General features: G+C 48.7%; 6 protein-coding genes across 6 annotated transcripts; 2 read left to right on the top strand and 4 right to left on the bottom strand.

The window, feature by feature from the left end:
* Positions 1-2,631: 2,631 nt before the first annotated feature.
* On the bottom strand, positions 2,632-5,077 carry HD556DRAFT_1482522 (cytochrome P450; the record flags this gene model as incomplete). Its single annotated transcript, XM_041308652.1, has 13 exons — positions 2,632-2,973; positions 3,022-3,154; positions 3,215-3,351; positions 3,400-3,424; positions 3,475-3,528; positions 3,579-3,768; positions 3,817-3,830; positions 3,887-4,016; positions 4,080-4,195; positions 4,251-4,402; positions 4,452-4,640; positions 4,690-4,819; positions 4,873-5,077. 13 exons carry the CDS (start codon positions 5,075-5,077, stop codon positions 2,886-2,888), a joined length of 1,563 nt encoding a protein of 520 aa, XP_041158881.1. The 3' UTR covers positions 2,632-2,885.
* Positions 5,078-5,583: 506 nt separating this feature from the next.
* On the top strand, positions 5,584-8,359 carry HD556DRAFT_1381736 (WD40-repeat-containing domain protein). The gene is made up of 4 exons (XM_041303265.1): positions 5,584-6,447; positions 6,498-6,681; positions 6,745-7,048; positions 7,111-8,359. Exons 1-4 carry the CDS (start codon positions 5,735-5,737, stop codon positions 8,094-8,096), a joined length of 2,187 nt encoding a protein of 728 aa, XP_041158880.1. The 5' UTR covers positions 5,584-5,734; the 3' UTR covers positions 8,097-8,359.
* Positions 8,360-9,047: 688 nt separating this feature from the next.
* HD556DRAFT_1432715 (uncharacterized protein) lies at positions 9,048-12,864 on the top strand (the record flags this gene model as incomplete). Its single annotated transcript, XM_041305153.1, has 11 exons — positions 9,048-9,243; positions 9,299-9,385; positions 9,434-10,002; positions 10,194-10,312; positions 10,421-10,965; positions 11,018-11,251; positions 11,307-11,605; positions 11,655-11,767; positions 11,825-12,125; positions 12,224-12,313; positions 12,397-12,864. The coding sequence occupies 11 exons, from the start codon at positions 9,048-9,050 to the stop codon at positions 12,862-12,864; spliced, it is 3,021 nt and encodes a 1,006-aa protein (XP_041158879.1).
* Positions 12,865-12,992: 128 nt separating this feature from the next.
* HD556DRAFT_1482518 (uncharacterized protein) lies at positions 12,993-17,984 on the bottom strand (the record flags this gene model as incomplete). The annotated part of the gene is made up of 14 exons (XM_041308651.1): positions 12,993-13,728; positions 13,779-13,898; positions 13,953-14,045; positions 14,096-14,202; positions 14,252-14,340; positions 14,393-14,476; positions 14,529-14,593; positions 14,641-15,185; positions 15,237-15,470; positions 15,520-16,276; positions 16,325-16,523; positions 16,574-16,744; positions 16,800-17,660; positions 17,719-17,984. 14 exons carry the CDS (start codon positions 17,982-17,984, stop codon positions 13,141-13,143), a joined length of 4,179 nt encoding a protein of 1,392 aa, XP_041158878.1. The 3' UTR covers positions 12,993-13,140.
* A 353-nt stretch (positions 17,985-18,337) lies between these two features.
* HD556DRAFT_1381731 (Septin-type guanine nucleotide-binding (G) domain-containing protein) lies at positions 18,338-19,928 on the bottom strand. The gene is made up of 8 exons (XM_041303264.1): positions 19,719-19,928; positions 19,533-19,661; positions 19,395-19,476; positions 19,088-19,343; positions 18,944-19,039; positions 18,747-18,895; positions 18,546-18,690; positions 18,338-18,496 (listed from the first exon to the last, which is right to left on the bottom strand). The coding sequence occupies exons 1-7, from the start codon at positions 19,837-19,839 to the stop codon at positions 18,573-18,575; spliced, it is 951 nt and encodes a 316-aa protein (XP_041158877.1). The 5' UTR covers positions 19,840-19,928; the 3' UTR covers positions 18,338-18,496; positions 18,546-18,572.
* Positions 19,929-19,980: 52 nt separating this feature from the next.
* HD556DRAFT_1381728 (activator of Hsp90 ATPase) lies at positions 19,981-21,812 on the bottom strand. Its single transcript, XM_041303263.1, has 7 exons — positions 21,527-21,812; positions 21,338-21,473; positions 20,901-21,281; positions 20,720-20,846; positions 20,538-20,661; positions 20,466-20,489; positions 19,981-20,216 (listed from the first exon to the last, which is right to left on the bottom strand). The coding sequence occupies exons 1-7, from the start codon at positions 21,706-21,708 to the stop codon at positions 20,198-20,200; spliced, it is 993 nt and encodes a 330-aa protein (XP_041158876.1). The 5' UTR covers positions 21,709-21,812; the 3' UTR covers positions 19,981-20,197.
* Positions 21,813-23,184: the final 1,372 nt, after the last annotated feature.

Below are 23,184 nucleotides of genomic sequence, written 5' to 3'. Positions count from 1 at the left end.
GCATTTTCTGCCCCTCTTCGAGGCCACACTGGCTCTATTTTGTCTATCGCATTCTCGCCGGATGGACATCACATTGTTTCAGGTTCGGAGGACGAAACAGTCCGGGTGTGGGATGCAAAGACTGGCGAGGCATCAGGATCTCCTCTCATAGGTCACACTAACTCAGTTTTGTCTATCGCAATCTCACCAGATGGAAAGCGTATCGTGTCTGGATTGGCCGACAAGACAACTCGGATGTGGGACATGGAGACTGGCGAGGCGTTCGGTGCCCCACTACAAGGCCACACAAACAAGGTTTACTCTGTCACAATCTCACCGAATGGGAAACGTATCGTGTCTGGTTCGGAAGACAGGACGATCCGGGTGTGGGATATAGAGACCGGCAAGGCATTGGGCGCCTCTCTCCAAGGCCATGTTGGCACTGTCTTCTCTGTTGTAATCTCGCCTGATGGAAAACACATTGTGTCTGGGTCATCCGACAAGACAATTCGGGTGTGGGATATGGAGACTGGTGAAGCAATTGGTGCCCCCCTCAAAGGTCACGCTGACGCTGTTCTGTCACTCACAATCATGTCGGATGGAAGCCGCATTCTATCTGGTTCAGATGACCAGACAATCCGAGTGTGGGATGCGAAGAATGGTGAAGCAATAGGATCCCCTCTCCAAGGCCATACTGGTTGGGTTGGGTCTGTCGCAATCTCACCAGATGGAAGCCGCATAGTTTCTGGTTCATACGACAAAACAATTCGGGTGTGGGATGCCGACACCATTACGAGCAAGGCATCGGTTAACACCCTCGAATGTCACACTGCCTCTATCAATTCTGTTGCAATCTCGCCCGATGGATGTTCCATCGTGTCTGGCTCGGACGACACCACAATTCGAGTGTGGAATATAGAGACCGGAAAGGCATTGGTTCCCCCTCTCCAAGGGCACATCAATCCTGTTCTGTCAGTCGCAATCTCGCCGGACGGGAAGGGCATTGTGTCGGGTTCAGCTGATGAGAGCATACGCATGTGGAATGCGGAAACTGGGAAAGCATCGGGTGTTTTCCGAGGCCATACTGACTATGTGCGGTCTGTCGCAATTTCGCCCGACAGAAATCATATCATATCTGGTTCAGACGACAGGACAGTCCGGGCGTGGCATATGGAGACCGGCAATGTATATTCTCTTGGTGGGCACTCTGACTACGTTCGGTGTGTTGCAATTTCATCGGACGGAAACCGCATAGTGTCTGGTTCGGATGACAGTACAATTCAAGTGAGGGATATGGGGACTGGCGCGGTATCACGTGTCCGTCTCCGAGGCCACACTGGCTGGGTCCTCTCTGTTGCAATCTCGCCGGATGTATGTCACCTTGTATCTGGCTCACGAGACAAGACTATTCGTGTGTGGGATATGAGGACTGACAAACAAGTGGGCGCCGCTCTCCAAGGCCACACTGAGCGCGTTAACACTGTCGTGATTTCCTTGGATGGCAATCGCATCGTGTCTGGGTCGGATGACCAGACCATCCGGGTGTGGGATTTGAAGACTGGCGAGGCAGTCGTTTTTCGAGGGCACACCGGAAGCATTCTGTCTGTCACAATCTCACCTGATGGTAAACGCATCGTGTCTGGGTCATCCGACAAGACCATCCGGGTGTGGGATTTGGAATTTCTAAAGCAGCACCAACCATTTGAAGTACCTACAATATGTTTCTCATCCAACCTGACTCATGCCCTTAATTCCGCCTCCTCCTTTCTCCAAGATTCTGAGTCCGACGCCCCAACCCCAAACTCTTTTCTCCAAGATTCTCAAACCCTGGGCTCATTAGGCCCGAATGGGGAGGGATGGATTGTAGGTCCCGAAGGACGACTTCTCCTTTGGATCCCACTCGCTTTATACTCGTCTGCGATGTATGCCCCAGGCACCACACTGGTAATACCCAACAATGCCCTGCAGCTGGACTTGAGTAGTGCCACACACGGCATGTCATGGCACAAGTGTCGGGGACAGTAGCCGGTTGTATTTGTCAGTCAAATTTTGGGCATGCACTTATGTTAATCGACTGGATATTTATGCGTATTCCACAGGTTTCATACAATACCTATTTGCCTTCTTGCACCTCATTGGTCTCTCGCAAAACAGTTTAGGGGCGTATGAAGATTTCATTCACTACGTCTCCTCCCGTTGTTACCAAGTATTACTATCTAGAATTACTTCCTAGTTTACTTCCTGCAGGATAAAGTGTGCAAGTTAGAACTCGATGCGAACTTGAAACATGTCCACCAGCATAGACCACGACGCTCCACGAATATTAGTCACTGCAGGCAGCGCACATAAACGATCGTGACTAGAGGAGGTGAGGTGAAAGGGAGATCATGTGTAGAAGTTGGTGTTGGAGAGGAATGGTTTATTAGGTTCGTTCCCGGCTGTGACATCATATGTTAGGACGGGGTATAGAGCCGCGAAATGAAACCAAGGACCCCGCCTGCAGATAGAAGAGGAAGTGAAGTGAAATGAGCTCCTGCGGGTAGGGGCCTAGACTATAGTAGACGTTAACTCAAACTTTAGCAAATCTATTATTAGACTCACGCTGTTTACATCATGTGACTGACGCGTCTCGATGTTCAAACATTCACTGCAGAAAATTGATCATGGCCGTAAGTCTGTACAAGTCTGTACAGGCCCTTAGTAGTTTGCTAACGAAATCAAATATCAAAACTACTCAAACAAGGTATGTGTCGACACAACTCGAACTGGAAAAAGGACGCATCAAATATAGGTACACTGAGAGTACTATTGCGACACGAAAATAACAGCTAGGAGACTGATTGGCAGTTGGCCCAAGTCAGAACATAGAAAAGGACGATGACAAGGCTTTCACTGTCACATACATGTTACTCTCCCATTCGTAAAGCAGCGCCCACGAGTCCTGAATGAATATGAGAACGTGGCGAAATACTGCAGGGAAAGACCGTAACAGAACTAAATCGGTATTAGTAACCGGATGAAATAACATAAGAAAACAAGTACTGAAAGAGTCCCGTCGTGAATTCGGGGGTGAATTCGATCACTTTTCCCTGGTCATTTTTGGCAAAAAAAAACTCTACCGTGGCCAGCATAGTAACGATAGCAGACCACGCTGAGGCATCAGCAGCATACCGGCCTGATCAAAGAATGTATTGGCTCATCACATGCAATACGGCAATGAAATAACCCAACCCACCTGGACATCTACGTCGGCCTAAGCCAAAACAATATTCAGCCGGGTCGTCGTCCGTCAGCGCACCATCGGCGTCCATGAACCTCTCTGGCATAAACACAGATGCATTGGGGTACCGCTTTTCATCCCGTGCAATTCCCCTGCAATATAACGTCAGCATCTCGAAACCTAGACAGAATGTATCTGACCATATGTTGCATATGACATTCGCTCCTGATGTATGATGTTACCGATGATCTCCTCATTAGACAAAAACGGCAGACCTTTTGGAATAAAGTAACCGTCATATATATCATCATCCGAGGTGGCATGTAGCGCTATAATATCATCTTCAGTGCAGGCTTGATCCCTCAGCAAGGAAGATTACCAATGGGTGCGACAGGCTGCCATCGCAAAGTCTCCCGCAGAACTGATTCAATATATGGTAGTGACGCTCTGTCTTCAAATGTAGGCAAGCGGTCCCGCCCAACCACCGAGTCTATCTCCGCTTGTGCGCGTTGTTGAACATTTGGGTAAGACACCATGGCGAGAGCAAAAGCCATCAAGACCGAAGCACCCTGCGAAGACATTCAGCAGTGGACAATATGGTTTGGACATCCGCTAACCGTCTCGTATGAACCTGCGTAGATGTGTATCAAAGAGCAGTATAACATCCTTCGTAAAAAGATGACGAACCCACGATAGCAGAAGTAGCTGCTTTCTTCAAGGCACTCTCAAACAATGGTCTGGATGTCTGATCCTGCTTCTCCATTCGTTGAAGATTTTCTGCCACCATCGAAAACTGACCAAGGGCCAAGTCTTCTGCCTTGACGATCATGTAAGTAATAGCTGGGACAAAACTAATATTTTTGAAACGAAAGATGCCTACCATATGTCGCTGCGTATATCGAAATGGCACCTCCGTCATTTCAGTCATGAGATTGGTCGAGGCTTGGGCCTCGCGTTTGATCGAGGATCCCCAACACCAGTCAGGTAACTTCAGTACTGCATCGGAGTGCAAAATGTCAACTATTTTCACGAGAAAAAGAGCTGAGCTCACAGAAGGGGAAGGTTTTGAGTAAGATTGCTCTCTCTGGGATTGCCACCTGATTGCCAATAGCCAGTGCATTTTCTACGATTCGGACCAGAGGATCATTACGAGGACTGGTTTGATAGCCGTATGTCACTGACATCGCAACTGATGACGAGAATCTATGAGCAAGTTAACAATCATTCGATGTTTACAAACACGTCGACTGACGTTGCGAAGTGAGAATGATAATGTTCAGGGTCATCGATTAGATTGACGATCATCTCATGAGCCCGCTTGATCTGCATTGGACGAAACTTGAGTGCCGAGTCGGTATGGAAAGTTTGGTGGAAGAGTCGTCGGCAAAGACGCCATTCGTCACCATAGCATGCGAATCCAAAGATGACCGACCAACCAAACCTGTCTGTACTCCATAATGATTAAATGGAAGAATGTAAGAAGAACGCACGGCTCAAGTGTGGCTATGTATGGTCTATCGGAGTAAATGCGAGAACGCTTGTCCAGCAAGGCTTTCGCAACGTGCTGAGAATTGATCACCACGACTTCCTGGCCTAAAAGTCGCACGAAAAACAAGTCTCCTGATACGATGATCTGCACAACATATGCACCGTGGTACTATGTGATCACGTACCATAAGCAGCAGCCCATTCGGTATAAGTCAACCAAGGCTCCTTGGTATTGATCGATAAGACATTTCCTAACAGTGGGAGCGGCACTGGGCCAGGGGGAAGTTTGTTTTGTCTGTTCCTAATGAGTCGCTTGAGGGATGTGATAAAAACAAAGGAAGCAGGTAAGACAGCTAGGATAGCAAGGCGAGCATCAACTGAAGGAGACATGGTTAGCGCAGTGTGTGTATATTCATGGTGTGACAGACATTATGTTGTAACTGCACCAAAAGCCGCTTACTACCGCACCGGGAGCTTATTATGTTATTATGCTTTGCTGGGTTGGGCGCGACGGCATGGAGGGGAGGATGACTAATCGCGTGCCCCGGTGCACGTAGGCTTGGTGTTGACCCAGATAGAACGCACTTGTTGCGGTCTGTGGGCAGTGAGGAACCTGGAGGGAAGGGAGATGAGGGCGGAGGTACTTAGAATGGACAACCAATCAATATAGTATTATCGAGTTGGGCAAGCGAGAAACGCGTGCCATCATCTTGACCCGCTGAACTGCATACATGGAGGTGTATGTTCGTATGGGTACTGCATTAATGGGCTCCTGCGGGTAGTACGGTAGTCTGTAGACGAAAACATCAAGAGCGAATCTATTATTAGACTCGCGCTATTTACATCATGTGACTGACGGAGGGTTTTGTATCACATGACCGACGCGTCCTGCGTACCGTGGATTGTTGTTTAATCAGTCTTCTGTATAACATATTTATCATTCAACTTGTCATACCAGGAAACTGTTACAACTTTGCACGTCCTCCTTCATTCCTTGTCAACCACTCCTTGAAAATCAACCAGTGATAACTTCACAACACGACCAACATGCTTGCCTTGGTCACCACGACAGCCCTCGCATTGGCTTCTCCTGTCACTCTAAAGAATCCTCCATCTTTCCTTCCAATAACCCAGCCTCTTCTATCTCAATATCTAGCATCAGCATGGTCCCCCGATAACTCATCTCTCTATCTCGCCTCTCCCTTTAGCATTGATCGCTTCATGACCTCCAAAAGTCGGTTGGATAAGGCCATATACGTGCAATCCAGGGAGGAAAGCGAGATAAATACTATGGCAGTAACTCCGTCAGGAAATTTAGTACTGGGCGTCGGGAAGAAGGTGATTGTGCTGGAATATGCAGCTGGATCAGCAACAGTACTTAAAACCCTCGAATCCCATGGAACAACGATTACCGCGCTAGTTGTGTCAAACGACAGTACGCTCATCGCTTCCGCCTCTTCAAATGGGGTACATATTCACGATCTACTCGCCCCTGCCAAACATAAATCTCTCCCCCTCCCCACAAGTGCTCCCAGGTCTGTGAGCACCATGACATTCCATCCTCATGTTCGAACCCGCCTCCTTCTTGGTCTCGGCCGTGATATACTGGTTTACGACGTAGACAAGCCTTCCGCGCCTGTAAAATCCATTAGCATTGGACGGGACGTAGTGGGCATCGCGTGCAGCCCGTTTAGCAAGACGCTGGTTGCTGTTGCCAGCACAGATAGCGTTAGCCTTGTTGATCTGGATAAGGATAAGGGGTACATACGCACATGTTCTATCTCATTATGCACTAACTCCCTTGGCATAGGTTATTCAAGACAGTCTTGTCCTCGGAGCCCATTACCTCGATCACATTTTCACCTGAGGGTGCAGTTATCTACCTCGGTATGCGGGATGGGCTGAGGATTCTCAATCTCAGAGAACTGGACAAGGAGATGAAGAGAGTTTCTGTGGGCGAGACTGGACAAGGAGTACTATGTCTCGCTGTTCAGGTACGTATCTTTGGCACACAGTGGTTGAATTTGCTATCTTTCCCAACCTAACGAGAAAAGCAGAAAAGATTAAAAACCTCTGCGTCTGCTGTTAAACCAAGTATTTCCAATCCATCAGCAAACTTCTCTCCTGTACGTGCTCGTGCCAAAGTAGCCTCAAACGTTCGTTCTCCCCTCCGACCTGTGGCGGCTGCTGTACCGAGAAAGAATGGGATTTCGTCAATAAAATCATCTATTGCTGGGACACCTAAGAAGCAGGATTTTTTAGAGACCAGTACGCCGACCAGGCGTGTCTCAAATCGAGGTGCTTTCTCACCATCGAGGAATCCTATATCACCGCATGGTGGCAGAAGCACCGAAAGTTCTAGTGGGTTACCTTTTATGCGGTATACATGTAGAGAGCGCTAACACATGCGTCTCAAAAACTAGTAACTGGTGCACTACGCAGTAGTGTGTCTACATCACGGGAAAATATCTTTGATGATGCAAGTGATACCCCAATGCGATTGAATACACGGGCCGCATCTTCCCAAAAGTCTAGGCTTTTGGGTATCCATGCGCACCCTGCTGAGTCGATCTCCACTAGACTGGCTTCAATGCGTACAGATAAAACGAGAGAGACGAGGGTTGCTTCTGGATCATCCACTCGTTCTGAGATTACAAGGACGTCATCGAATTTAACTGTTGGCACGAGAACCAAAGGGTCTTCGTTAAAGCGCGCCCCGTCGACAATATCGATCTCTTCATCGAAGACGAGGGAAAGCGCTCGCTCAAAGACGCCTGCCGATGAAGACGAGGATGCACGCACAGAAATCTCGTCTCCGGATTTGCCGATAGACCCCGTAACCCCCGTAGCCGACATAAAGAGACAGTCAGCAAGAATAGTCGTTGAAGCCCAGAAACCAAGGGTGAGAACAAGTGTAGGGAGGACGAGGACAGAGACGGGCAGCACAGGCCTTAGTGTTATCGGTACTGCAAAGTCCAGGGGAAGTAAGGATAAGGGAAAGGACAAAGAAGTCAATGTGGATGCGGAAGATGCTGGCAAGTACGAGGAATTAAACGCCGTGGAAGAAGACGAAGAAGAGGCGCAAGTGACTCACGAGCGTAAGCTCTCAATGCAAGTTTCCCCTCGCCGACCCGTGGCACAGACCTGGGTTCCATCACCACTCCGGCGAAACTCAGGCACGTTCCCTATGCAATCTGGGGCAAGCGGTGCATACGAGCTCTTCCGGGGGCTCATTGTGGACATGCAGACCAAGAACCACGCAGACATAAAAGCGCTGCACGTTGATATGTTGCGAATGGGGCGCGGGCTTCGGCAGGAGATGGAGGAGTGGGGTGGGGAGGTGAAAAAGTTGAGGGAGGAGAATCAGAGGTTGCGGGAAGAAAATGATAGGCTGAGGAGAGGATACTGAGCGTCCCTCAGGTTATTTTTTGGGGGTAGACCGGTGTATTGGTTTGTATGATACCCTTTCGCAATACACTAGTGTAGCTAGTAGGATGTTGTATGATCTTTTCCAGTGCTCCGCTTCTCTCCAAAAATTTGATGTGCTCCAATCGGATTCTGTACGTCTCGAGGACGATGTATAAACCGACGCATGATGGAGAAATTGACATTGTATTTACATAACCGACGAATTTCAGTGACGGCCAACACGATCACAAACCCAATACTTACTACATTGAGTTGTTAACTCCCCATTTCCTTCAAACACGGCCCCCCCCCCCCCCCAACAACCAAAGCTTCACAATAGAGCTTCACTGAGTACGCCATTCGCCAACTCGAACCATTGCCCCAATGTTTCATTTACGGGGTGAAATCTCCAGAGCCGCTTGCGTGACATCCTCGTCATCAACGCAGACCTACAAATACTCGGAAGCGTGGGGCCTTGAGCGCTTGTCCTCTGGCGCGTGGTAAGCGCATACCCGGGTGTAATCTGCACAGTGGAGAAGGGTATAGACAAACTCTCCGTCAGGAGTCTGAATCCCGCACGCACACGAGTGGCTTATACAACAATGAAATGTAGTCTTCAATCCAGATACTAACGGGTATTGACCAATGGTGTCGGCAGGACAATGCGATAGATCCGTGACTGGACAACATGCTCATCTCCACTGAGTCATCCTGCACTTGCAGACGAATGGGTCTATTACCGAGTTTTCCTTGCTGTTTGGTATACTAGTCACAGTAGTCACTTGCAAATAATCGCCGGTGGGGACATGCAGAGTCCCTAGCTTCTCATGGTTTTCACATCGCGAGGCGGTACATCCGAGTCTCATTAGTGCCGAATTATGATGGTAACACCCACGTGATCGCGATACTGCAAGACATCAACACGCCTCAATCATGCACATCAACCCCGACAATGAGCCCAAGTTCACCAAAAGCGGACTCAGTTAGTACACTCATATTCTCCGGTGGCGAAATTGAAGGCGACTACTCGTACGAAACCGAAATATGTGAAGGTGAGCGCCTGGGAGAGCTCTGCAACTTGAACCACGATCAGGAGACAGGAGACGCATCTGACAAGAAGGTCAATGTATATGTCCGACTTTTTGAAGGTGTGTCATGTATCAAGATTTCATTTTCAAGCATGCTAAATACACGCACTCTCAGACATGCTCGGGACTTTGATAGAGACCGAGGCACATTTATTTGACCTTCCAGAACTTGATTACTTCCAGAGATATGACAGACTTTCGCGTATGTTTACTTTCCATAACCTCATGAGCTAAACTCAGTGATAAATAGCAAATGCAAAGTTTCTTATGACGAAGCTTCTTTTACGAAAATTCAATGCATGGCACCGTCTAGACTCCCTCAAATATGAAGCTGAAATAGGTAGCAAAGAAGGGCTTATTCAAGCTATCAACGAGATATGCTTTGTACCAGGTCAAGTCAAAGTAGACACCATAGATGAAGAGGCCGTCAAGATGAGCGTAGAGGAGAGGGAAATAATAGACCTCACAGATGCACCACGTTCCCTGCCTTCACGCATTCTGCAACCTCAGGAAATACTTGCACCGCACTTGTATCAACCCACACCACTTACACCCCTTATTATCAAGACCGAGGAAGTCCCAATACCTTTAGATGCAACACTCTCTGCTGCAAACGCTCTTGCTGGTCCCTCTTCTATAAAACTCGAAGACCTTCCTATGGCTGACACCAAAATGAACCACGTCGAAACACTCCCAGAGCCCGGAGTCATTCTAGCAGAGGACGAGTCTCAAATGGACCTTCCTACCCTCCTCGAGTGCCTTAGAGTTGACGAACTACGCTGCATCGCAAAGCAGATGCGTGTCAAAGCTAGTTCAAAAGTGTGTCCTCAAGTCCTTGTCACGTCTAGCCTGATCTTCTGAATCTCCGCAAATACAGTCCGAAATGATACACGCTCTTTTAAGAGGTTCTTGCACGCAGTCGACACTAATATCATCATTCGCCTGTGCTATGACGACGTCCAAGATCCGATCGACATCCAAAATTCCTGCAACTTTTACATCATCACCAGCCATTTTTCGACAAACTACCCTCCCTTTTGGTCGCGAGACAGCCCAGAAACGACTGCGCGATATTGTTCTCGGTACACTGGGCAAGTGTGTGCGTGTACATGAGAGCTTTCATCGGTTCGTGAGGCGGGCGAACATAATATATTTCAGGCTGTGCGTCTCTTCTTCTCCCCCTGCACCTTCTTGTGCCTTTTCGTTTCTCTATACCACAGTCTAACTTATCATATAGAACTCAATCCTCCCAAGCTCTTCTTCTGCCCTCCCTGCTCTCACGGTTTAAGAAGCGCTCCTATGCAAACATAGCCTCCACACGTACGAAGGACATCTGGCCTACACGTGATGCCCTTCTCGCTTACGAACAAGCGCTTGAGCAGGAAGAAATTGTAGATGCCATGTTCGCCGGGAACTTTGCAGCAGTGGGAGCTGAGAGGGAATTTAAGACTCCAGCCACGGATGAGCTTCGATTCAAGACACCAGTAACACCAAGTGCTGCACCTGGAGCACCACAGACACCAATTTCTACGAAGACTGTGCAGACCCCTGTATCAAACACCTTTGCAACACCTGCTTCAAGTAGCAAGGGCAGGCCGCAATCCAGATCTGGTGTGTCTGGCAACACTGAGAAACCAGACTCCGTGCGTGTGCATAGGGCACGACTAGTGAAGGAAATTTTCGAGGAAGTGTATCCGCACTGGCAGGCTCTAGTAAAGATGAAGGATGAAGGTGGTCTTGAGGGGGAAGAGAGAGGGTATGGATTAGAGAGGTTTGAGAGCGGTGTGTATATTCCATCCACCACATGCACCCACTTACTTAACTTTTTTTGTAGGGCACGTCCTAACTCGCCTCGTTTGTAAAGGCGCGCATGCGCTCGGCATTCTCGGGGAACACGAATATGAACTCAGTGTTCTCGAGTCCCTGCTTGCGCAGAGGCGGTGGCGTCGTGGACGACGGGGGAGATGGCACGAGCGCCGGGCGCTGATCCTAGAGAAACATGTAGTCAGATATGATGACGCGCTTTCGGCATGCCTCGATGCTCTTAAAGATGATGATACACATATTGGTGGGTTGGGATCCTGAAGCTAATGTTTGTTGCGTCCTGACTGATTACCGGATAGTATTTCGCCCCAAACTTGACCGTCGCCTGACAGCTCTTGAAAAAAAGCTTAAAGTTGAGCCTGCAGATCGGCATACGAGCGAATGGAACCTCCAACCTCTTGTGTTGGTCTCCATTGAAGGAGTGCGCGTGCGCCACCGTGCAGGGAGTTTAAAACTCGACCGTTCCGGGCGGAACATCAATGACAATGCCAAACCAAAAGTCTCTATCACTCAAGCAGGAGACATCACTAAATTTTTGTCGCCGAAAAAGCCTGGCGTGACAAAAGTAGATGCGACGCCTGTCTCGATCAAAGCTGAGGTAAGTTCTCGTATTCTGGATGAGAAACCAAATATTGACCTGTTCCTAGGCAAGGGAACGGAAAGAGGAGAAAGGAAAGTCCATCTGGGTTGGACGAGATAACCTAGAAGTGAATGTCGAGACACTCGCACTTCAATGGTACGAAGACCAAGGGTTCAAAGGGTATGTCTATCTCTCGCCTTTCTCGCCTTCCACCCTTATGATCGCTCAATTCCGCAGCATACACTCAGAAACTAGAATCATCACTACCCTCTTTGGTATCCTCTTCTGGGATATCATCTTCCTCCCCATCCCCGGTGCCTTCGAGACCCCTTTCCAGACTGCACCGTTGGATATCGCAGAAGACGCATTCTATCATGCTCGACGAGATCCCATCGAAACAAGGCTCAAGGAACTCGAGGATGGACGAGGAGAGGAAATTGTGAACCGAGTAGAAGCAGAGCATAGAGCACGCAAGACATGGTGCGTAGGTGTAGATTGGGAATTGGTAGAGGAAGGGGAGATTGTAAAGATAGTCCGTGTGAGTTTGAATTCCGCTGTGGGAAGGCTGGTAATTGACGCAGTTATAGTGTCTTGGCGGAACAGCGCTGTCTGTGATATGTCATATTTTTTGTGAAGATTATGCTGGGCGCTGTTCCGGCGGTCCAGATCTCTTTTTGTGGAATGCGGATACAGGAAAATGCAAGTTCGTCGAGGTTAAGGGCCCAGGTGATAGTCTTCAGGAAAATCAAAAGGTCAATGTCAGCGAGTTCCCGGGCACGTATCTCAGCTGACATTCATAAACGCTACAGCTCTGGATCGACGTCCTTCTCCGAGCCGGAACAGCTGTGGAGTTGTGTTCAGTATACGAGCAGGGTAAAGGGGATGAAAACAAGACGGCGAAGAAGGGGAAGTCAAAGGGAAGCACTAAGAAGCGGCGAGGCAAAGCCAAGGATATTGTTGAATCCGACGACGAAGAATATGAGGTGCAGCGCATGTGCGAATCTGAGGATGACGCTGATGCTTTGCCCGTTGCACCCGTGCGCATGGACGACGACCAAGACGAAGGAACTTCTTCTAAACACTCTACTCGCTCACGATCCTCTGCACACCCTGGAACGCCGAATTGTATGCCTGCAACTACCGTTATTGAACCGTCAACGTCAACTCCTCCGCATTTGTCCAAGAAGCGCAAGCTCATTGCCGAAGTCATTATTACCACCCCTAGCCCCAGGAAGAAGATCAAGTTCTTGCAGAACAGCGACAGTCCCGATGTTTGAAAATCATGTTATTTTTACCCTATCTTTATTTGTTTCATTTACATCACAGTATATAGTGTATTAGTAATTCTGATATTTGTATGTTCATCGGGTGTGTCGTCGTCGAGGTGTTTAGATAACCCTGTGTCATAAATAGTGGGTGAGGAAGAGGAATACAGTGAGTATGACCATACACGTGGAGTGGGAATAAGGGGGGAGATGAGTAGCAGCACAATGCGATGAATGATGAATAAAATGTAAAGAAGCAAACCATGGCATGCAAATCGAAAAGTATCATCAATCATCCTTCTTGAGAGTAGTTTTGCGACGCAGAGAGGAGAACAGACGTAGGCTGCGCTTCGGCGGGCTCTGCCGTATTGAAGGCAGGTTGCGGCTACTCTGCCTCCGCTCTGACAGATTGGTCTGCATGCGTCGCATTGCAACGCCACCTTCTTCAGTCGCGAAGTCGAATCCGCGGTATACGGAGCGAATACCAGTGGACATGTCTGTTCGGCTTGCACCGCGCGGATCTTGTGCCATCCGTAGATCTAATGATAGATTATCGACGCTGGAACAAGCAATCGACGCTCGTGACATGTGTGAGGATGTACGCCGCCTTGAAGACGCATATGGTTTGGAGCGCGTCGATTCACTTCGGAGTGTTGCCATGTCAAGATCGGGCCGTGTCTTCCGGATGTAGCGTAGCATCTCTAGGTCCCCAGGCGCATACCCCAATTGCCATGCGCGATAGAGGTATCGTGGAAGGAGAGCGATGGCGATGACGAGGGGTTGACACAACCAGAAATAGGCGGATGTGAACAGGTAGTAATTGTTGCCATAGACGTTAGTCACTGTCCATCCCGGGCTGATTGCGTTGTAGACAGCCTGTGGAGACGTCAGTCTCATAGATGACAGGAAGAGCGCTAGGAACTTACCGTGAATATCAAGAGAATAATGATACCGATGAAGACAGCAAAGAAGACCCAGGCAGTCCAGACATTTGTGTTCAGGCCATTGAACAAGCTGACAGCTATAACGGTGGCAAAAACCATGGTCTGCCGAGGATTACCATCAATAACAAAACATTTAGTTAAATGAACAAAGCTTACCGTTGAATACTCATACAATTCGATGCCGTATCCATCAGTCCGAGAAGTAGTCGTGAAGTATGTATAGGTGATGATAAAGTAGATAGGAACAGACTGCATGGATGTCAGGGGGGTGATACGACCCAAGGAAAGGTGTAACGTACCTGTATGACTCCATCGAGCATGTAGATGAGGAACGATTTCATAGAAAACCAAGTCCGTTCGCGACCATACCGATACAGTTCAGGGAAGGCCATCAGAACATCGGCATCTGTGCAATTCGTTAGAAATAGCTCGTATGTCTAGTGATGAGATCTTACCAACTATTCGATCAAACAGACCAATTCCGAGGACAGGAGCAATCGTCCAGAACGAGTTCCAGAATAACAGGTAAGTATACTCAAATGCGCTTTGAAAAAAAGTCAGCAGCTATGCAAGATTGAGACCAGTGCATGGCTCACTAAGCTGAACTCCAGCCACAATAGATCTGGAACCACCACAAAACGCCGATACACACAATATTCTTGTAGAAAAAGTTGACAATCCTATAGTCGAAAAGCGTCAGGACCAGTATCAAGCACAGATGAACAAACTAACATGATCCCGTTACGAGCATAAGACCAGTGACCGTGGACAAGGAGCAATTTTTTGAGAAACCGAAACTATTTTATCATGAGCGACATGTCCAAGACTGAACCAAATCACACACCTGTGCAATAGCATAGTCTGACGAGTTGACAGCTTGCAGACCTTCCTCACCACTAATGCCGACACCAACGTCCGCAGCCTGAATCATGCTGACATCGTTCGCGCCATCACCAATAGCAAGGGTCATCACGTGAAGACCATCCTTGACCATCTTCACCACAAGTGCTTTCTGCAGCGGAGAAACACGACAACATATGACGCCCTCGCATTGCGTAGCAAGACGGAGAAGAAGAGCCTTGTTGTCGTCGTCCGGAAGGGCGTGGTCCAGCGCAGCACCGTCAATGACAAGCACGAATCCCCCAGGTCGATTACCGTTGTCGTCTCCGACAATATCACGGACCCCCAAGCTTAGCCGCCGCATGGGGAAGGCGCTGGTCGATTCTGTTGAAGGTGATTTAGACGCAATACCACGTTCATCAAGAATGCCGCTGTCTGGAAAGAATTCCTCCACTGCCTGAATCATTTGATGTTCAACCGGGCGGTCGCTACCGCGGATGATGATGATATTGGAGTCCTCAGCGATGAGATTCGTACTGCGCCCGATAGCTGTATCGAAGATTTGTCAGACAGACCCTGAAAAAGCGAATGAATACGTACCGATGGCAGTCTCGAGCTTATCACCGGTAGCAACCCAGACCTTAATTCCCGCGACCTTGAGATCAGCGATCGTTTCTGGCACACCATCCTGGAGTCGATCTTCGATGGCAGTGGCACCAAGAAGTCGCAGGTCCTGTTCTATTTCATTACAAACTGCCTCGATCTTGTCTTCACGGTCCTCCAGGGCAGTAGAGGCTTCATGATAACGTTCAGACCAGGCCTCGTATTCATCCTCTGGATAAACCCTTTAGCAAAGTAGGAGCACGAGCTAAATTTAACTTACCCTGAATAACCTTGTATGCCAAAGTCAACGTCCTCAATCCAGCATTCGCAAAGTCCTCCAGATGTGCCTCAGTCGTTCGTTTCCAATCATCTCCACCAGCCTTCAGCCGCTCAAAGATGACGTTATCCGCGCCTTTCGTAAGCAAGAACAGTCTCCCGTCTTGTTCATCCAGTTTCTTGATGATGACGCTCATCCGCTTCCGTGCGCTCGTGAACTCCAAAATATTAAGCAGTTCATACCGCTCTGTCTCCTTCGAGAAAGGAGTTTGCAAAAGCAGAATCTCCTTCTCACGTCCGCGAAAGATAAACCCGACGTCCGCGGCGGCTTGGACGAGGGCAGCCTCGTCAGGTGATTGTGCTTTGTACTCGATAGCGCCTGTTGCAGGGTCGACAGCGGTTAGAACAGTATGACAAAGTGCCAAGACGGAAAAAAATCCATTAAGCGAGCGCGCCTGAGCAGCGTTTTCTGAATCTGGTTCGGCTTCTACTGCACGTGCGAGATCTTGGGAGAGGCGCTCGTCCCTGAAATGCCTGAGGACGCCACTAGAGAGTTTGACGGCGGTAGCATCCGCAGCAGATGGGACGGTAGGATCATCCCCACGTACGGAGGTCGAAGCATAGGAGGAGTCGTTGCTGGTTTCACGAAGGACATCTGTACTGTTCCCTAAGGGTTTCTTGATGTCTTCGTCCTCATCCTCTTCAGGATCACCGTGATAGACCGTTCCTGCGATGGAACACTCTCTGAAGACCATAGAATTCTACAAGGAATGTTAAACGGGGATGCAGATGAGCCACAGCAAGCGCACCTGTGTCAGAGTACCGGTCTTGTCAGAAAATATGTACTCTATCTGCCCAAGGTCATCGGACAAGTTGTAACTTCGGGCAATGGTCGGTTGGTTCTTCTTTACGTAGAAAATGTCGTAGTCAAAGTAGATGAAGAGCGCCTGACACGTCTTCACAAACTCTATTGAGATGTACAGGGATATGGGTACAATGTTTTGGAACCTGTGATGATCGATCAGTTTTGAATAGAAGAAGGGATCATGAACACAAACGTGATCAGCGCAAATGCCCAAGTGATCAGTCCGTTAATCCTTGGGTTATCATTAGACACGTTATCGCCGTATAGCCAAGGGGCACCCTCTGCGTATTGCACGGCTTCGATCTGGGAATCCGCGATGCCACATACGACTGCCATAATAGCCAGAATAGCTAGATTCGCCAAGCTGGAAGAACATCATGTGTCAGGTACAGAAGAGACCCAAGATGGAAAAGACTTACACCTGGGGATTGATCTGCTTCTCGACTCGACTCCGCTTACTGGGCGTGCCACCAGAATTCAGGACGATCTTGGTCTCAGTGCCAGTGAAAAGAACAACACCGATGACCCAGTCTGTGTTCCGGAGTACCGTGCCGCGAAGAAGAACCGTCTGCACGTCCACTGAGGACTTTTCTCCATTGCGAGTAACAGTAGCATTGAACCTGTACATGTTCGTATCCGGTCGATCGCAGTCGATAGTGAATGGGTTGAGTGTGGAAACACAAGCGGCGGCAGTGTGGAGGTCAGTAAGGGCAGGACATGCGTTTCTGGACTTGAGATTCGTCTCTCCATCAAGGTTCTTTGTCTCGACAAACGCCACGTTCTCGTCCTCGGAGGTGGCGCATATGAGGAGATCAGCCGGAATAGGCTCATCGTTCATGATTCTGACAAAGTCGCCAACCCGGATATCCTCCCACATGGTTTTGTGCCAATGGGGCCTAATATTTTCGCCGGCATCTCCAAACATATGATGTTCAACCTCCTCCATGGAATCCGCGCGGTCGTACTCGATATCAGGATCCTGTTTGGTTGCACTACCAGCCTCAACGTCTCTCCGCTTTGGACGGCGTCTTGGGACGATACCCCTGACGAAGGTCCGACTTTTTCTACCATTCAAATTCGGGTTAACCCAATCGCCACCGGCAAGGACGCGAACCTGCGAATGGTTGACGTGACGGTCTGACTGATGTCGTTTGACGTCCTCGTAGCCATCCTTTATAGCGGTGATGCTAAGGACGATAAGGATGGGTATTATTACGAGACCTGGAGAGATGGTGGAGAATTCGGGAAAGAACTGCAGAATGGCTATGAATGCAAAGAAACTGCAGAATGTGGTCAGTCATTGGAGTGAGTGAGGCGGTGCAAAAAGTGGAGACATACATGTTGGCTATTCGCCTGAACTGTTCTAGGAGGTTTCTGGGCAGAAATGTTATGATTGTGTACTTGGATGAGATGACCTGGTTAGTGGGGTAGATATGCTCTTTCTTTGGCTTGCCCTTTATATCAAAGTAGCCATCTGGGAGATTCTGGTTGAAGAAGACAGTCCGAGGTATGCCCGGGCCAGGATGGCGGGAGAATAAAGACTCTACGTTGAAGTTGACAACTTTGTTGTACAAGGCAGTAACGCTAGAGCGATACTTTGCCATATGAGCACCTGGACTCTGAGAAGGGAGGAAGGAGGAGGAGTAGTATTAATGGAAAGAAGGGATTTGTTTATAGAGTCATAGTGTATACGTACTATTTGCCGAAGCAGCGCCCGATGACTGATTATTCATTGATGACAACTGTGGCTGACCCACGCCTCAGATCCGTTGATTCCCCTCTGTTTAGTTTCAAACTAATTTGCTGGTGCCTGAGGCCTGAGCGCTGACCATGAGAGTCGGGCCCCCTCCCTCTCTTACCTTGGAGTGCTGGCTGAACCCAATACGCAGGTAATTTTACGGAACGGCGGCCTCGGCAAGGACTTATTTATGTAAAACCTTTTACTTAATAATGCATATGACGCAAGAAAATCGCTTATATATTAAGGTATGAGATTACTAGAACGCAAAATGAACGTGCAGGCGAGTAACGCAACAACTAGTAAAAAATCCATTGGAAAACAAACGAACGCAAAAGCTAGTACGGAACCAACAGGGTATCAATGGTTTGCATTTTCCTGTGCTTCATTAGTTTGATATTTTAATCTCAAACACTGCCACTCATACCAATCGCAACCAGGAGAATAATGTGCTCTATTGGTTGGTGGGCGGTCTTTGCTGTACACCCTCCTTGAGAGCAAGCAATTGCTTTGAACGGAAAGCCTCATAGTGGATCTGGGCTGTCGTCTCAATTAGATCTTGCAGGTGTGTCCTGTAATACGCCACGGTGAGAATGCGGCTCCGGAATATTCGGCATGTGCCACAAACCTCGTGAGGAAGTTTCGCAGGTGCATGAACTCGCAGTGGTTTTCATCCTCGACATTAACCACGCCCCATCGGTTCTTCCGGCCCCGCACAGACTTGCCGTCAATAATCACACTCCTCTCAGAGCCGACGACAGCGAAGGGAATCACGCTCTAAAAAGAGTCTCAGCACCAATCAGATTTCAATACAAACACACGTACTCTGATTGATTCGTTCAACTGAATTTCCTCCTCATCAGTCTCATCTGTATCGAAGGGATACAAACGAATGTTGTGGTACACAAGCTCCGCGCGAATCTTCAATTCGGTCAGCCAATGAACCAAGGTTCATAAGATCTCACCGACCTTCTGCTTGAACGCAACCCTCTCCTCCAAGGTCAAGCTGTCCGCCTTCGCAATCACAGGCACGACGTTCACAACCTCACTCAGCTTCTTCATCACAATGACGTCAATGGCACGAAGCGAATGTCCCGTTGGGCTGATGAAGTACAGACAGCAGTGGATACGCGTGTCCAGGATATACCGGTCACGCATGGCCGTTAACTCCTTGCGTAAATACGCACTATGCTGGTCCTTGATGTACTTCACAATAGGATCCCAACTGCACGACACCTATCATCGACAGTCCAAAAACACGCGTAAAGGAACCTACCAGTTCTCGTTGTTGACCTGGTCGCCGTACCCAGGCGTGTCAACAATGTTGAGACGCAATTTAACGCCATTTTCAACAATAACTAGTGGAACCGTGACGTGAATACTGCTCTGCACGACTCGGAAAACGTTGACTGACCATGCGAGACAGCCTGAATCTCAGTGGTCTGCCGAACAGGCTCGTTCGACTCCAACCGACCCTTCGAGTCAATAAGGTGCGACGCAAAGATGGTGTTGATCAGCGTCGACTTCCCAAGACCAGTTTGTCCTAGCCGCCACACGTTTCATTCAACCCCGTAGATACATTAACAACCATAAGACTCACCAACAACGATGACATTGAACTGGAAACCACGTTTCAAGAGCTTGTGCTCAATCTGCTGCGTGATAGAGTCGAAACCGACATAAGACGTCGCACGGATTTCCTCGACAGTTGCTGCAGCCATAGCTTCGAAATGAAATGTGGATTGAGGGAAAAGTATGTAAAGAGTTGGTGGTGCAAACGACGACGAGAAGGTCAAGACGAAGAACGGCCAACCAAACCGAGGGCCAACCGAGAACCAAAATTGTTCATATCGGGGTCCGAGGTCCGAGTTTACGTGTTACTGGCACCGCTTCTAAATCCACAAAAGACTCGAAATGTATCCATTTCTGCCAATTCTATACATCATTCCACGCTTCGTTCTACTCTATAAATCCTCCTACACCGCACATTTCTTCTTCTTGATCACCTAGACACACCCTCTATGACCTACGGTACACTCAGTGACATTTCCTTTCCTTTCACCGCGCGAAGCGACTCGTTCAGAGAACTGTGCCCAACCTGTATCAAAACCAAAAGCACAGAAGCATAGCATTATCAGTATACAAATAACGTTATTTCGCAGAAGAACGCAAGGTGATCGGAGATACTGAGAGGTAAGGTAGGGTGAACGCCGCGACAAGGACCACCACGGCTATCCCTAGAGCCGTCGCAGCTGATGAAGCAGAACTCGTAGGTTTGGAAGGAGTGCCAGTAAGAGAACGGGTGGATGATGATAAAGGTCTGGTGTAGGATATGAGCTGTACGTACCCAATAGATTTGAGACCGTGTATGCTGGAAAAAAGTCAGTGCATGAAAGCACTCCCAAAGACGCGCACGTACTAGTATCCCTCTAAATTCCTCGTGAGTTCGTCTTCCATGCCTTTCGGCACACCGTCAAGAGTAAACGTCACTTTCGTCGAATCAGACGACTGCTCGAAAGTCGTTGTCAGTGTTGCAAAGTGCTCTGGCACAATAAGATTCAGGCGCTTCTGAGATAACACGAAGGAAGAAGAATATCCGACCTGATGGCCACGTAGGACTTTGCAAAGCCCAAGTCTGCACAATCTCCTTGCCTGGCGTCAGTGACACGTACTTTCCCTTGACACCACCACCAAACAACGAGTACTCAGTGTCTGCTTGCGCTGCAGACTACCAAAGCAACCATATCAGCCTGATTTCCTTATGGACGTGCTCCCGAATTACCTGAGCCGGTGCACGGGTCCACGAAGGAATTCTCCTTTCGTCCGTAAAGAGTCCGAAGAGATCGTCTGAAGCGGCCATAAACGTCGCCTCCTTAACCACACTGGACGTGTTAATGTTAGTTTGAGATTGTTTGACGGGGGCGGGTTTTGGAACTGTCGTAGAGGCTGATGAGGCCGTCGCAGCAGTTGCCTCGGTAGAAGGAGGTGGTGTACCCGGGAGGCTAGATTGCCCGCTGACAGTAAGATCCTTTCCATGGGTATCGATGAGCGCTACAGGGAACTCGGCAAACTTGGCCTCGAGAGCAGGTGGGAGACGTGTCTTGACGAAAGCGAAGAGCGCATTGACTTCAGGACTAGAAGCAGTGTCCAGTGTCCAGTCATACTGCGATTAAAACACTTCAACTTCACGATCTTCGCGTCGGGTATTGAGAAACATACAACATAGTCCGACAGCTTATCCAGCGTGATTTCATGCGAGACTTCTGGGATACTGAGTTTTCCAGCTACATCTGTCCCATCACTCGTGGCCCCTCGCCAATCTACCTTCATTTGAATGTCGTATATCGTGATCAACCTGAAATGATCTCTTCATGAATGCACAAAATGCAGAGAGAACAGGATGCATACTTTGACTTGCGCTGACCGAGCTCGACATCACCATCTTCAATCCTCACAGAAGAAATCGTGACGTTTCCCTCTGTTCCTTCGATCACGATAGCCGTCAGCTCTCGCTCGAACCATTCCTTTGCCCATGAAGTGACGTTTTTATTTTTCCAGTGCCAGTTTGCGGTAGAACTTGGCATGACCATCTTGCTCGGATTTTGGTTATAATAAAAAAAGAGATCAGAGGCTGTTGTGTTCAAAGATGAACAGACCAATATAGTAGCGACGACTGTAAGAATTTGAAAGTTAAAGTTTACAAGTTTGTTGTAATCATGACTCCTCCAGAACATTCTGTCTGAAACACCGGCAACTTCAAATATTCGCAGCTCTCTGCCCTGATCGTCATTTCTACACATCCAAGCCAATAAAATCTCTTGAAATATCATATCCAAACCCATCATTCGCATGGCAATTCCGAGAATTGACCGGTCGCCGCGGTCGGCTTTCCTCTCGCGCTTCAAAGCACCAGCGAATGTGAAACCAGATCTTCTCTCGTGAGATGTTTAAATGCAGAATTTTGCAGTGCTGAAGGCCATGCGCGCACGAGCCGCGGCTGTTCGCACGATGCCAAAGAGGAATGGGCTTGTGAACTGCTGAGCGGCATATCATTACCCCAAGGTGCACACGACCAATAAAAAACGGCGATGTTCAGGATTCGGGGTATGATCTCAGGGGGATCTGGGCTACAGCCCGAGCTGTATGGCGTTGTGACAAAGATAACACACGTCATAATGGTGTTTCCAGCGGTGCGGGAGGCTCAGAAGGCATCCCAGGTATGGCTTTATTGTCATCTGAGAAATCAAGTAAGCTAATATGACATCCCGAAGAGAGCGCAAGTGGTCATGGTGCCTGGTATTGCCTGCTGTGAAATGTACATGGTATACCTACAGGATTCGGTGCTGTACTTATTTTCAGCATTTGACAGAAAGCAATCACGCAGTGACGTTGCATCACAGGTGAGTTTAGCGAGACTGTAACTCACTGCAATGCCAACTTATCCTCCCGTTTGACAGCAGCAGGTTTGGGGGATACTGAATCATGGACGGAGGCCATGAGCAAGAAAGTTTCAAGCAACCAAGTGTTTACAGCAAGGCAGAAATATAGGGCTCAGCAGCCACGTGTATAGAGAGCATGTAAGTGCGTGTTCCTCGCTCCTGCTGAACAAGATACAGAATAATGGCGGTAGAAACCACTACTCACGAAGGCGAGAAGTGACGCTTAATTGCCACGAAGACTGGATAGACAGCGTAGCTCTCGTCCCCGATTCCTGTCTCCTCGTTGCTGGTTCTGGTGATGAGAATCTTTGGATGTGGGATTTGGACACAGGACAACAAGTGGGGAAGCCCTTGTTGGGTCACCATGGCACAGTTTGAACAGTGGCAGCGTCCCCCCCCCCCCCCAATGAGCGCTGGTTTGTGAGTGGAGCGTAGAACGGACGGATCCTGGTCTGGGAAATTGACGAAGCAAAGAGTACCGATCTCCTTCCATGTCTGGAGCATCGTATTCGTACCAGACAACGAGACATTTGCAAGTGCATCATCGGACGATACGGTATGTGTGTAACAGTGGGAGACGGGCGAATCAGTCCTCGGATCTCTACAAGTAGGCTGTGAGGCGTACTC

Source organism: Suillus plorans (genome assembly GCF_016647745.1).
Source record: "Suillus plorans strain S12 chromosome Unknown HD556scaffold_38, whole genome shotgun sequence".
In the NCBI taxonomy this organism is placed as follows: domain Eukaryota; kingdom Fungi; phylum Basidiomycota; class Agaricomycetes; order Boletales; family Suillaceae; genus Suillus; species Suillus plorans.
The sequence above is the reverse complement of the archived record's forward strand: the minus strand, read 5'-3'. Positions and strand labels throughout refer to the sequence as shown.

What these genes read in the sequence shown, in the direction of transcription:
- HD556DRAFT_1381736 (XM_041303265.1), top strand. Translation starts at nt 5,735, where the DNA reads ATGCTTGCCTTGGTCACCACGACAGCCCTCGCATTGGCTTCTCCTGTC. An exon ending in TACTATGTCTCGCTGTTCAG is followed by an intron (nt 6,682 to 6,744) that starts GTACGTATCTTT and finishes CGAGAAAAGCAG; the next exon opens with AAAAGATTAAAAACCTCTGC. An exon ending in CAGAAGCACCGAAAGTTCTA is followed by an intron (nt 7,049 to 7,110) that starts GTGGGTTACCTT and finishes CTCAAAAACTAG; the next exon opens with TAACTGGTGCACTACGCAGT.
- HD556DRAFT_1381728 (XM_041303263.1), bottom strand. Translation starts at nt 21,708, where the DNA reads ATGGTCATGCCAAGTTCTACCGCAAACTGGCACTGGAAAAATAAAAAC. An exon ending in GGACCCGTGCACCGGCTCAG is followed by an intron (nt 20,847 to 20,900) that starts GTAATTCGGGAG and finishes TTGCTTTGGTAG; the next exon opens with TCTGCAGCGCAAGCAGACAC. An exon ending in AAGTCCTACGTGGCCATCAG is followed by an intron (nt 20,662 to 20,719) that starts GTCGGATATTCT and finishes TTATTGTGCCAG; the next exon opens with AGCACTTTGCAACACTGACA.
- HD556DRAFT_1381731 (XM_041303264.1), bottom strand. Translation starts at nt 19,839, where the DNA reads ATGGCTGCAGCAACTGTCGAGGAAATCCGTGCGACGTCTTATGTCGGT. An exon ending in CAGGTCAACAACGAGAACTG is followed by an intron (nt 19,344 to 19,394) that starts GTAGGTTCCTTT and finishes GGTGTCGTGCAG; the next exon opens with TTGGGATCCTATTGTGAAGT. An exon ending in AGTTGAACGAATCAATCAGA is followed by an intron (nt 18,896 to 18,943) that starts GTACGTGTGTTT and finishes GACTCTTTTTAG; the next exon opens with AGCGTGATTCCCTTCGCTGT.